Here is a 12587-nt window from a genome sequence, read left to right on the forward strand (position 1 = left end):
GGTGGTTAATAGTGGAACCCCACAAAAGTCCTTTCCCCGGATAGCCCTGATTTGAGTGTATAACATATTCAAATATCACTCAGATCGGTTTGGTGAAACTGGAATGCCACTGGGGTAAAGTTTTGACCTGCTGGAAACGAGGCGCTAGCCCAAAATAGTTCCAGGGAAATAGGTGTCCTGGGCGTTCTCTATTCGGGGGTTCCTGTGCGAAAACCATGCAAGGGAATCTCTTAGTTTCAAGGTACAAATGCTCCCCCTGTTTGGTAGTTCATATCTCCCGAACGTCATTCGCATAGTTGGTGGGGAAGTAGAACGGGCAGTGGTCTAATCTTTAATGGGCTTTGTGCAAGTGCCTAGCCGAAAAGAGTTCCAGGCACTCGACGACCAAGTGCCACTGCCCACGTTTGGCAGACAAGATGCTCGACATTCTTTTCTTGACCACGTGCATTTGGTTATACAAAATGGCGGCCACCCAGGGGAAGCATTCATTAATTACTTCCCTTGCAGTTTTGCATTTAAGTTTCTGATGTGAACGTTCTAATGGGGTACAGGGGTGGTCTTCGTTTGGGAGACGAATGGAGGGCATTCGTATATAACAACTCCCGAACAGAAAAGGGAAAAAACACACAAAAGTGGCCAAAACATAGGAAATTGGCAGTAGTTTCCGACACATATCTCTTGGTCGATCTTGGCCACATTGAGGTCTGTATTGAAACTGAAAACTGTCTGCCCACTCCCATGAAGGACTTTTCTGATGTGGAGACATAGCGTGATATGGGTGGAGAGTTATGTTCATTCTTCCTGTTTCTACACAGAGAATAGCTGCCACTAAAGAGCTCTGCAAGGGAGTGCCAATAAAGATCAATAGCCATCACATCTGCTTGGCCTCCCTACAGATCTGCCAAGAAGAAGAGATGGATGAAAACAGACAGTGGGGACAGGGGCAGAAATACAAACATTGGGAAGTAATGGAGGAGAGGCAAATAGGCAGATATAAGGGATAAAGATATTTGAGAATAAGGGGAGACGTAAGGGAAAATTAGTTAGTCCAATGTAATTTGTGGTAGTACTTAAGCTAACACGAACTATGATAACGCAGACAAACACAAAAAGGCTTAAGGATTTGGAACCTTTGTCAATTAGCAAAAATGACAGATGAGTCTAATTCAATAAGAAGTGTAGAACTATTAAGATCTCACCAATGTCAGTTGATCAAAAAGTGTAATTACTATTGCAAGCCAGGAGTCACATATACAGAGTTCATGTACAGAATCAGGAAGGGCAGGGCACAGACATATTAATGCTTTCAAGGGTCACTTACCTGTAACAACAAACTCTTCTCCCTTGCTTCTTGATGAAGTGACCTTTCTTTGATTTGGCAATAACCAGTACTGGCAGGAATATGTCCCAGAATCCTTTGTGCTCAGACTTGAAAATTGGAGTTTAGAGTGGATTACATCAATATAGCTCAGTAATTCAGTGCCATCTTTATAAAAATTGTACCGAGTCTGGGAATTAGCATGTGGGTGGTCACACAAGAGAGTTACAGACTCCCCCTCAAAGTAAAGCTGCTGTTTTGGGTTGAGTAATATTCTAGGCGTGGAAGGCTGATCTATAAACAAAAATGTATCTTCATCAACACATATGTAAATTATAAATATTAACATTTAGAGAACCATATACTGCTGCACATATTACAAATTCAAATTTAATACAATCTGATTTCTAGTGGATAAATATGCTTCTTAGAACATGGAAACATTCATAGAAGATTTTGAAGCTTCAAAGCTTCATTTCCAAGCTGCTTCTCTAAGCAACTGTTGTGGAAAAATGCATATTCTTGCACAAGAAATTCCACACAAGGTCTTGCATGTTTTCCCATAGAACCTTGTTCTGTACTGACACTGGGTCCTGGAAGAGGAAACACCAAGAGCTGACGATGGACCCATAAAGCATCCACAAGGGAGAGCCTTATCTACGTATAATTCTCCTTAGCTTCTCCCCCAGCCATTGCAATACATTTGTATTAATACTTTTATGTTTGGTATGAAATTTGTAAGGCTCTGTTGTTATTATGTATTTTTGTATTCTTTAAATTATAGTGACGCAAATACAAACCAAAGTCCTTACTACCTTAACATATGTTTTAAGTAAATTCTGTCTTTCTTACCTAAGACAGAGAGAAATACAGGAGGACTCTGCCTAGATTTCCAAAGCCCTCTGGAGTCCAACACCAAATATATACAGGTATAGGATCCTCTCTTGTCCATGTTCACCATATTTATATGGAAAATGTTTCCATGTGATTCCACAATGTTCGGCACCTCCTGCTCGTTCCTGTAGAACATGTACCCATGAACTGATATGTTATCTGGAGCCTTGCATTTGAGAAGGACTGGTTCTCCAGTGAGGAAAGTGTCGTAGCCAGCTAAAAATGAGATAGATGGAGGCTCAAGAATAGCTGCAAAAATACAAAAGGATTTTTTATTACTATATTTTACAGGTAATTAATGGGTAAGATATATATTTTAATATGAAACCAGGAAGTCTGCACTCATCTATATATACATTGCATAAACCTGCTACAACGCCAATGTACCCCATTTTTGGCAGGCCTTATTCCAACAACTGTATGCCTGTTCTTATGAGATAAACTCACTTACTTGGGAAATCCTTCTTCCTGGGGGTCTTTGCAGTAAATATAGACATGGAATGAGATACCTGTGAAAGGGAGGGGTGCAAAACTAAGGATTGGCCTGGACTTCCAAATATAAATAGATGAAACCAAGAAGGATGGTTAACCAGGATAGGATTTAGTAGATGATGGGGGGACTGGGATTTAGTAGACGAGGGGGAGGGGCTGGAGTTTAGTAGATGAGGGGGGGCTGGGGTTTAGTAGAGGGGGTGAAAATGTGTTTTTTTGCGGCCCACATAAACTTAAACCTTGTTTATTTGGCCCTTGCTAGCCTTTGAGTTTGACATGCTTGCTCTAGTACATCAATTAGGGAGCTATATAAACCCTATGCAGAGGGAAATCAGTCTTTCCTGTGAAGAGCTGGGGCGGAGACAGAGATACTGTGAGTCAAAGAGACTGCTGAAACTGTGTGGAAAAAAAGGTATTTTGCAAGCCTTTATTTTTATTTGTTAAAGGGACACTGTAGTCACCAAAATAACTTTAGCTTAATGAAGCAGTTTTGGTGTGTAGATCATGTCCCTGCAATCTCACTGTTCAATTCCATTTAGGAGTTAAATCACTTTGCTTATGTACCCTAGTCACACCTCTCTGCATGTGGCTTGCACTCAGACTTATTGAAATCCTGGTGCAGCCAGAGCTGGGGTTGGCTACCCCTCCTGTAATAGTTAAACAAAATTTTGGTCCAGGCATTCAAGGATCAGTTGACCAGCAGGTTTATTGAAACAAAGTGCAATGTTTCGATCCCACAAGGGACCACAATTTTGTTTAATCATTCATATACTTAACCTAATATATTCTAATAATAAAATAAACCTATCATCATCAATTTCACGCACTACTCCCAAGTTGAAATGGAGGAAGGGTAGGGTAAGGGTTGTGTTTCATAATCCACCATTCAGAGTCGTGCCATGGAACATCTCTTCCTCGACAATGGGGACTGCTGACACCTCCTCCACTGCTGACTCTACCACCACAGATGCCACCACCCTATTAATAATATTAATCCTAAGGATTGTAAGAATTGTGGTAGATCTTTTTTTTTTCAACTCTACATAGGAAAAAAAGTTTTTTCAAATGTAGTGGTGGTGATAGTGGTCATCACCTTTGTGTACCCTCTAAAAAAAAAAAAAACCCCAAAAAAACTGTAAAATGAAATTGCTCCTGCTATTTCTCCCTTTTCTTTCAACATACCTTTTATTATGGTTATGCCCTTCTTGACTGACAGCATTAACCACTAAAATCCAAATGGCCTATAGTGGAAAAAGCATTTGGCTGCCACATCTACTTTTAAGCTGGACCAAACGCTGCTGGACAGCTGAAAGCTGGACCTGGATTGTTAAAATCTCTGCCTGGATGTCAAAATTCCAACAATTTGCCTTGGGGGAAATTGTGTAAGAAAACAGAGGGAACATCCTAATGTACGCTTGCACCCACCCATGGTCACAGATGGGGGCTACTTACTGACTTAGTGGCATCAGGTGGGTCCTAAGCTAATATCACCAAGGGGGACCTCATGTACAGTGCTCAGAAATAGGCAGCAGATAGGGGCTCATATTATAATATTTGGGGCAGGGCTAATGTCCCTCTACAGACTCCACACCTATGAGCGATAGGTGTCGTCTCTAAAGACTTACGCAGCTGGAGGTAGAGATGATATAGTTCCCAATTCCCTTCATACCCCCCCTTAGCATTAAACCAATACTTAATATATTTACTATCATGTATTTATCTTCTCTCTTTTAAATCTTCTTTTCTTCAGCCCCCAAAAATATCAAATTACAATTAATAATACTGCGACCCAACTAAAATAAATTACAAATAAATATGTGATTTTTAAAGAAATGGACAAAAAAAATAAAAAAAATACTAAATAAATTGCGAGCACTTCACACTGAATAAGAGTCAAAGGTGGGAAAAGCCTTGATAAAGACTTTCCTAATCATTGAATTTTCATTAGAGTATGTGTAAGCTATCCAATCAGAGAGCTCTGACAGTTAAGTTTCACTTCTATTGAGACTTGCTGTGGGAATATTCTATCTATTATCAAGACTCTCTCCCAAAATTGATATGCTGAGTAAAGGACTGGGGATACAGAGACAGTGCAATTTTCGCTCCTCATGTACTCTCTTCATATGGCTGTAGTACAAGACTTATTGAATTGTATGCATATTACACAGAGACTGTCTGCTATATGAAATATGCAACACATAGACACACAGATACACAAACACATATTCACACAGTCATGCACACAAAGTAAGTAAATACATAAATTGAAGCTAACAAAGTACATTTAAATAACATTGGTTTTTAGTACATCTGCAACAGCCATTTAAGTGTAAGATCATGTGCCACTTTCAATGCATACAATCTAATTGAGTTATATGCTAACAATTCACCTTGCTACTTTTAGTTTACAGGCAACATCTCTAATGAGACAGAAGTGGGTAAGAAAGAATTTACCAGTGAGCAGATGAAACTATTACATAAAGTCAGTGTTATTCAAAAGCAAAAAAATGCCTTTAATTAGTCCTGCGCTCAAACTCTTACTACTCCCGTGTGGCAACAGTGCTTACGGTATTCATCTTAAATATGTAAACACAAAACAAACAAATATTTACTCATTATCCTAACACATAAAAATCCCATGCTGCCTGAGATTAACAGACAACATACTGATTGGAAGCAGCTGCAATATGCAACAGACCTCATTAAACTCACTCTAGTGACTCATGGGTTCCATCTGGAAGAATGAATCCAATTCATCTCAATCCGGAAAATGTTTTGTTTGATAGATGATTTACAGTATCATGCAACACTGTCTACTGTTTTATTATAGTGTGCACTGTTTTTAGAGATCAGCTGCTTAGTGCAGAGGTAATGACAGTGTCTTAGAATGTAAGTGTCCTTGGGCAAGATACCTAATATTATTTTGTCACATACCTCACTAATGTGTAGTAACACAAACCAAGAGAAACAAACCGGCTCCAAGGCACCCAGATTAACAAGTTCTGCATCAAATGTTGGAGAACCAGGGCAATCTGATGACAAGATGACTACTGGAACAAACCATTCCTGTAGATGAAGTGAGAACCTAGACCTGTTTGACTGCTACTAAAAAAGGAGACCCAATGAGCGGAGCTACATGAAAAGTTGAGTCCCATTGGGGACCTGTTGAGCTTAACTCCCAGCATGCCAAGCAATGCAGCGGTGGTTCTGTGCATGCTCTGTGCTGTCCCGGATGATCATGGGAAAGTGAGAGCAGGGTCATGTCCTTTGCAGTGGATGAAAGTAGAGGATGCATGCACTGTGAGAAGTCAGGGTGAGAGGGTCCAGTTTAAATGTACCCAGTTACACTTATATCAAAGAACACAGCCATACCCACCCTGTATAAGGTTCCCCCATAGTCTGCCAATAGGAGAGAGAGCTTAATTTCCATGCTGAGCCCCCAGAATAAGCGTATCTAGCTCAGTGTACAAAGGGGCATTCGTTTGTAGGTTTATGCTGCCCATTTTACCAATTTGTATTTCAATATTTTTAAAATGTTACTTACCTCTCCCCAAATATTGTAGTACAAATCCCCCCCAGCGTACACTACATTCCCTATTCCCTAAACACACAAACATTACAACCCCTATCCACATACACCCCCTATTCAAATGCATATTCTACACAGAAAACAGCCCCACACACACAAGCCTACAAAGGCCTCCTTAACCTTCATAGATCACAATGTTGTGGAAGGTTAAAACTGTAAATGTAATGTTTTGTTTACTTAGACTTTCTTCAAATTTTCTGCCAACTTCCTCAACCTCTCATCAGGGGTGCCACACCTCAAAGCAGCCCTAATCCATGACAAATGCACAAAACCAGCATGAGACTGGCAGCAGCGTTGGCAACAATATAAGAGAGTCCACAATGCTAAAGAAGCCACTAAGAGAAGGGCTACAGAGAACACATAATGGGCAGAGAAATAAGCGACATGGACAGGCCCCTATTGGCCACTATTAGTATCTTGACCCGGTGATCAAATCTTAAAGAGCAAAGCTCAGAAGTCCTAATGCAAAGGGTGAAATCTCTTCTTGGAGGAGATTAAGCATGCCTGAGATCTATCCTAGAAGGCTCATTTTGAAGAAATATTACAATATATTCACATGTTAAGCTGCAGTTAAAGAGTGAGCATTAACTTTAATTTAATGAAGTGGTTTTGGTGTATAGACAATACCCCTGCAGTCTCACTGCTCAGTTCTCTGCAATATAGTGAGTTAAATCTCATTGTTTATGTAGTCTTGCCTGTGACTTACACAGCCTCCCTTTACACTTCCTGTAAATAGAAATCTATTTTTATTGCATAGTGTATTTTTTCTTTGTTAACTTCTTATCCTACTGTTAATAGCCTGCTACAGGAACATATCATGCATGATTAAAGTTCAATTAACAGAATAGGGGGTAAGAACGTCTTAAGTAAATATACACCATGTTGGAAGATATGATACAAAATAAAACCATTTTTCATGGAGGCTGTGTGAGTAACAGCCACAAGGTAGGTATGCCTATGGCCACAAAAACAAAAAAAGAAAGATTATGTAACTCCTAAAAAAGGCTGAGAATCGGTGGTGGTCACTCCAAGGGGCCCTGCCGCCCTGTGAACCCCTGCGACAGGGGTGCCCGCAGGCCAAATGATGCGGGGCCACACATTCAGGGACCCATCGGGTGGCCCATGCTGATAGGGATGTGCAATGTATTTCCAGGGGCCCGGTCAGCGCTGCAGCGTTCTAACATCGTGACTGGGACCCCTGTGATGCTAACAGCCCTGGTCACTTCCTTCCAGCTTACACAGAGTCACAAGGGAGGAAGAGGAGGAGATCCGCTGGAGAGGAGGGAGTAGTGGGAACTCTGACTCCGAACAGCCTGAGCCAGCCACTGGACCCCCAGGGAAGTCACCCTCCTGCACCTAAAAGGTAGGAAACAGAAGAGTGACTAAAACATTTTGCATGTGTATCTGTGTCAATGTGTATGTATGTATCTGTGTGTGTCTGTATGTGTGTGTGTCTGCATGTGTATCTGTATGTCTGCATGTCAGTGTGTGCCCTATGTATCTGTATATATGTCACTGTTTGTTTATGTATGAGTGTCTTTCTGTGTATCTGAATGTTTGTCATTAAGTGTCTGTGTATCTATATGTGTAGCTGTCTATATGTGTGTCTGTGTATCCGCGTGTCTGTCTGTGTATCTGTATGCGTGTCAGTGTTTTTCTATCTGTAAAAGTGTCATTATGGGTATCTTAATGTGTGTGTGCATTCTGTTTGTCTGTGTATCTGCATGTGTGTCTGTGTGTCTATATATGTGTTTGTGTATTTGCATGTGTGTCATTGTGTGCGTATGTGTGTCTGTGTATCAGCATGTGTGTCAGTGCATGTATCTGTATTTGTTATATGGTGTGTATCTGCATGTATGTCAGTGCGTTTGTCTGTTTATCTGCGTGTGTGTCAGTGTATGCATCTTTGTGTTTGTGTAACTGTCACCCTACCACACACACTGTCACCCCCATTTACCCTGCCACACTCACAATAACTCCTCCAATCCTATCACTCACCCATGCCATACTCGCCTCCCATCGCTCTGCCTTACTCACACAATAATAGCACTGTCACACTCACCCCACCCCCCCAATCCTGTCACACTCATTCTCCATCACTCTGTCACATGTATGGGGGGGACCCAGGGCAATTTTCGCACCCGGGACCATGCTTTCTAGTTATGCTTCTGCTGAGAATAGAGCAATGACAATTTAGGGGCATTATCTATCCACCAAAACTGCTTCATTAAGCTAAAGTTATTTTGGTGCTTAGAGTATTTAATCGGGAGTAGGGGAAACTGCAGATGTCTGATCCTTACAGAAACATTATCATGCAATTTTCTTAAAGGCAGTTATATTTAAGGGGTTAAAGGTGTATGTAAAGTTTTTGTGAAAAACAGTGAGCCCCCCCCACCACTTTTGCCGCTGTAATTTTGTTTGTATGTATTTACTATCATTTGTTTGTTTTATTATGATTGCAGAAATTATCTGGATGGGCACTGCTCCAAATTAGTCTATGGACAAGCATTCACTGTGATATAGAAAATGTGTTGTTTTTAATTTATTTATTGCTCTTATATTTGTAATTTTCTTTTGTTTGTTGACTTTTCGCATAAGTCTTAAGAGAGGTGAACCTTCTCAAAGTGCTCAGATTGGTTGGCTTACAAATCAGAGCTCTCTAACTGAGCTTTGAAAATATGGGAAAGCCTTTAAGAATGCCTTTTCTGCCTTCAAAGCTCATTTTGTGCACAGTGCCCTAGCAGGGTTTTGCTTGCATCATTTTTGCCCATTATTCAATTTGGAATTCAGAATTTCGGATGAATCACAATTTCAGACTTATTGTGATGTGTCCGAACTGAATGCACAAGCCTATTTGTAATAGATATCCTCTACATAATGCGAAGGGCTATCAACATCACCATGTAAATAAATGTGTTTTATAACACTAGGAATAGTTTGGGTCTAGCATGAGGGATTCTGGGGTATTAATCTATTTACAGGTCAATTTGTTTACTATTTTCGCTATCATAGTTTTCTGTACCTTGCATACACATTTTAAAGGCAACACTGTGTTTGAAGCTATATTGGACTTAGAATTGGTTTTATTTTATGTTTGTAATTTGTACCGTAAATGTATATTGTGAATATTGTTAATATATCATCTAGAGTAGCGGTCCCCAACCTTTTTTCACTTGAGTACCCCTTGGCAGCCCATTTCCATAAATTTTACCCCTCTCATTAATAAAATGTTTTTAATTAATATACAGGTGATACTGGAAAAATTAGAATATCGTGCAAAAGTTCATTTATTTCAGTAATGCAACGTAAAAGGGGAAACAAATATATGAGATAGACGCATTACATGCAAAGCAAGATATTTCAAGCCGTTATTTGTCAAGTGCGTTGATTATGGCTTACAGCTCATGAAAACCCCAAATCCACAATCTCAGTAAAGTAGAATATTACATGCAATCAATAAAACAAGGAGTGTACATAGAACAATTTTGGACCTCTGAAAAGTATAAGCATGCATATGGACTCGGTTTGGGCCCCTTTTGCAGCAATTACTGCCTCAATGCGGCGTGGCATGGAAGCTATCAGCCTGTGGCACTGCTGAGGTGTTTTGGAAGACCAGGATGCTTCAATAGCAGCCTTCAGCTCTTCTGCATTGTTCGGTCTCATAACTCTCATCAGTGTGTGTGCGTGTCAGTATGGATCACTATGTTTGTCAGTATGGATCATTGTGTGTGTGTGTCAGTATGTATCACTGTGTGTGTGTCAGTATGAGTCACTGTATGTATGTGTCAGTATGTGTCACTGTTTGTGTGTCAGTATGCATCATCGTGTGCCAGTGTATGCATGTGTGGGCATCAGTACGTGTCAGTGAGCATCTATTAATTAAAAATCTGTGTGTATGATTTGTGGAAGTATTATGCATACTGTGACAGATCCTCTGTCTCTGGGTTATAATATCTATTGTCTTGTTAGTCTGTTTGTTCACCTCAACTCCCTACAGTGCATTCAGCAAGGTGGCCCGTTCATTTACCGAAGAAACTATCAAACAGCCGGACCACCTGCAAGTGGAGTGTGCAGCCTCTTAACCTCCCAGAAGCTGTGGTTAACCACAGATTAATTGATGAACGGCTGGGTGGTAGCTATTCGTATAGTCGAACACGTGGCGGCGGCCATCTTGTTTAGTCAAACGCGTTCAGCGGTGTTTTGTCATTGAGCGCATGGGACTAAAATCGGATACTCGGCGGCACAAACACTGCTGCGAATTCCACCTCCAGTTAGGTTCAACTGGAATTGCATGAACAGAGCGCTATGCAGTAGATTTAATCTACCGAACCAGATGCACGAATGGCTACATTCGACTATTGGAACATTACTTTGACTGCTAAAATAGACCAGCCACACAACCTAATTCTCTGGAACTGTTTTTGGGCATGAAGCCATGCGTGCGGTTGGTCGAAAAGAGACTTCCAACTAACTTTTAAACCTCTGAACCAATCTGGGTGATTTTTAAGTATGTTGTTCCCCCAGATCAGGGCTTTCAGGGACTATTATTGGGATATGTTGTATTTTGGGGTACTTATTGGACTTTTTAAAAATGTGCGTCTGCCTGGGGATAATTAGGTTAAGGCATTATCTGCCCTAATTATATCACAGGCAGAGGGGAGGGATTGTGCACTGTATGTGGGAGTGTCATTCTTTGTCACCTTGTTTTCATTGGTTTGTATACTTTGTGTCCCTGTGCCCAACAAGGTCCACCTGGGGATCACCCTTGTTGGGAAACCTGCATAAAAGGCAGTGTGCCTCCAATAAACCTCAGATTGTCTTCACCCTCAATACTGAGTTCTGTCTCTTATTGTAGGGAACCGCTATATCACGAATCACTAGCTCTTGTAAAAGCTGTTCCTGCTTCTCTCACGGATGATGCTGGAATTACTACAGCACCTCTAACCATTGGGAAAAGGATGTCTCTGGCGGTGAAACCCTTCTACTACTAGGGGGTACCGTTACATATACATACATATGCACAAATATATATTTATTTTTGTGTATTATATCACTATATATATGTGTGTGTGTGTATGTATAAACAGGTGGTTCTCATTTAGCAACCTACCTGTTTTACAACGGCTGGCACTTACGACCAGGCATAAGTGCGAGCCATTGTGGGGATTCCCTGCTCCGGTGCGCATGTTTATATTAGGGGAAGTTTCCCCGAACATAAACAAGCGCACCAGAGCAAGCAATCCCTCAAATCTATGTTCAGGGGGAATTTCCAACTCAGCTATAGTAGCAGCTTGACTATTGTAGCCTAAAATTTGCTATTTAAATTTTCACAAAAATTATTAGTTTAGTGGATAACCCTGCCCTTCTCCCATTCTTTCATTCCCCGGTATCAAACTACATCCAACGAAGAGTGCACTCATAGGATTGAGGACTAAACAAAATAAAATTGATTTAAATCAGACGTGCAGCAGCATTGAGTCAATGTTTCATTCCCTTTACTGGACCTTTCAAAGTTATAAGGATGAAACGTTGAAGTAAGATGTTGCACATCTGATTAAAATAAAACAGCTCTTTTGTTTATTGTAAGTCATGTGAGTGCACACCTTCTTGTTGGTTAAATATTGAGTGGACTCCTTGTTAATTAAATAATTTTGAATATTTCGTTTTTTTTTGTAACTGTATTTCTGTCACAGCTAACACAATTAATGATAGGGCTGGTATAAGATTTTCCCAAGGCTGCTTTTTATTCCCAGTCTGCCCTGGGTCTGTTTCGGGTCCTGGGCACCTTCATTCCTGGATTATGCCAGTGCCACGGGTCCCCATTTGCTGCTTGTCAGAAATGTGCAAGCAGCAACCCTCCCTTCCCTCCCAGCACTATGAGGAAGTGAGGTCACACGCGTTGACATCACTTCCTGCCAGTACTCTTTGGGAGGAAAGAGAGAGGAGATCCCAGGACCAGGTAAGTGCATGGATTGAGGGAGGGGGTGAAATCTTTATCATGGAATCACTAGTACTACTAGTACCCCATTCCTCTCAGTGAGTCAATAGTGGAGGGGTGGACAAGAAATATGAGGGGGGTCAGATATATGGGGGAATGGATATGAAATATGTGGGGGTTAAATATGGGGGGATTGGACGCTGAAACCCACGATACGCCGCGTGGGGCATGTGTGTTTGTGCTTTAGGGTGTTATGACTATAACAAAATAATTGAGGGTTAGCCACCAAACTTTCCCTGACGCAATGCCGAACAGAGAGGGAAACAATTTAGAAACTCCTCCAGGGAATATTATGC

The 12587-nt window shown here is 40.9% G+C and overlaps 1 protein-coding gene across 3 annotated transcripts in view; it reads right to left on the reverse strand.

The window, feature by feature from the left end:
- LOC134612696 (immunoglobulin superfamily member 1-like) overlaps positions 1–12587 on the reverse strand; it is a 78489-nt gene that overhangs the window by 43678 nt on the left and 22224 nt on the right. For 2 of the 3 annotated variants that reach the window (XM_063457118.1, XM_063457119.1), the window contains exons 3-4: positions 2171–2461; positions 1322–1612 (exon numbers count right to left, since the gene is read on the reverse strand). In XM_063457118.1, coding sequence (XP_063313188.1) covers positions 1322–1612; positions 2171–2461 — 582 coding nt within the window. The remainder of the gene's footprint in view (positions 1–1321; positions 1613–2170; positions 2462–12587) is intronic. The other variant, XM_063457120.1, reaches the window with a different exon arrangement.

The sequence above is a fragment of the Pelobates fuscus genome, chromosome 5 (genome assembly GCF_036172605.1).
Source record: "Pelobates fuscus isolate aPelFus1 chromosome 5, aPelFus1.pri, whole genome shotgun sequence".
Taxonomy (NCBI): Eukaryota; Metazoa; Chordata; class Amphibia; order Anura; family Pelobatidae; genus Pelobates; species Pelobates fuscus.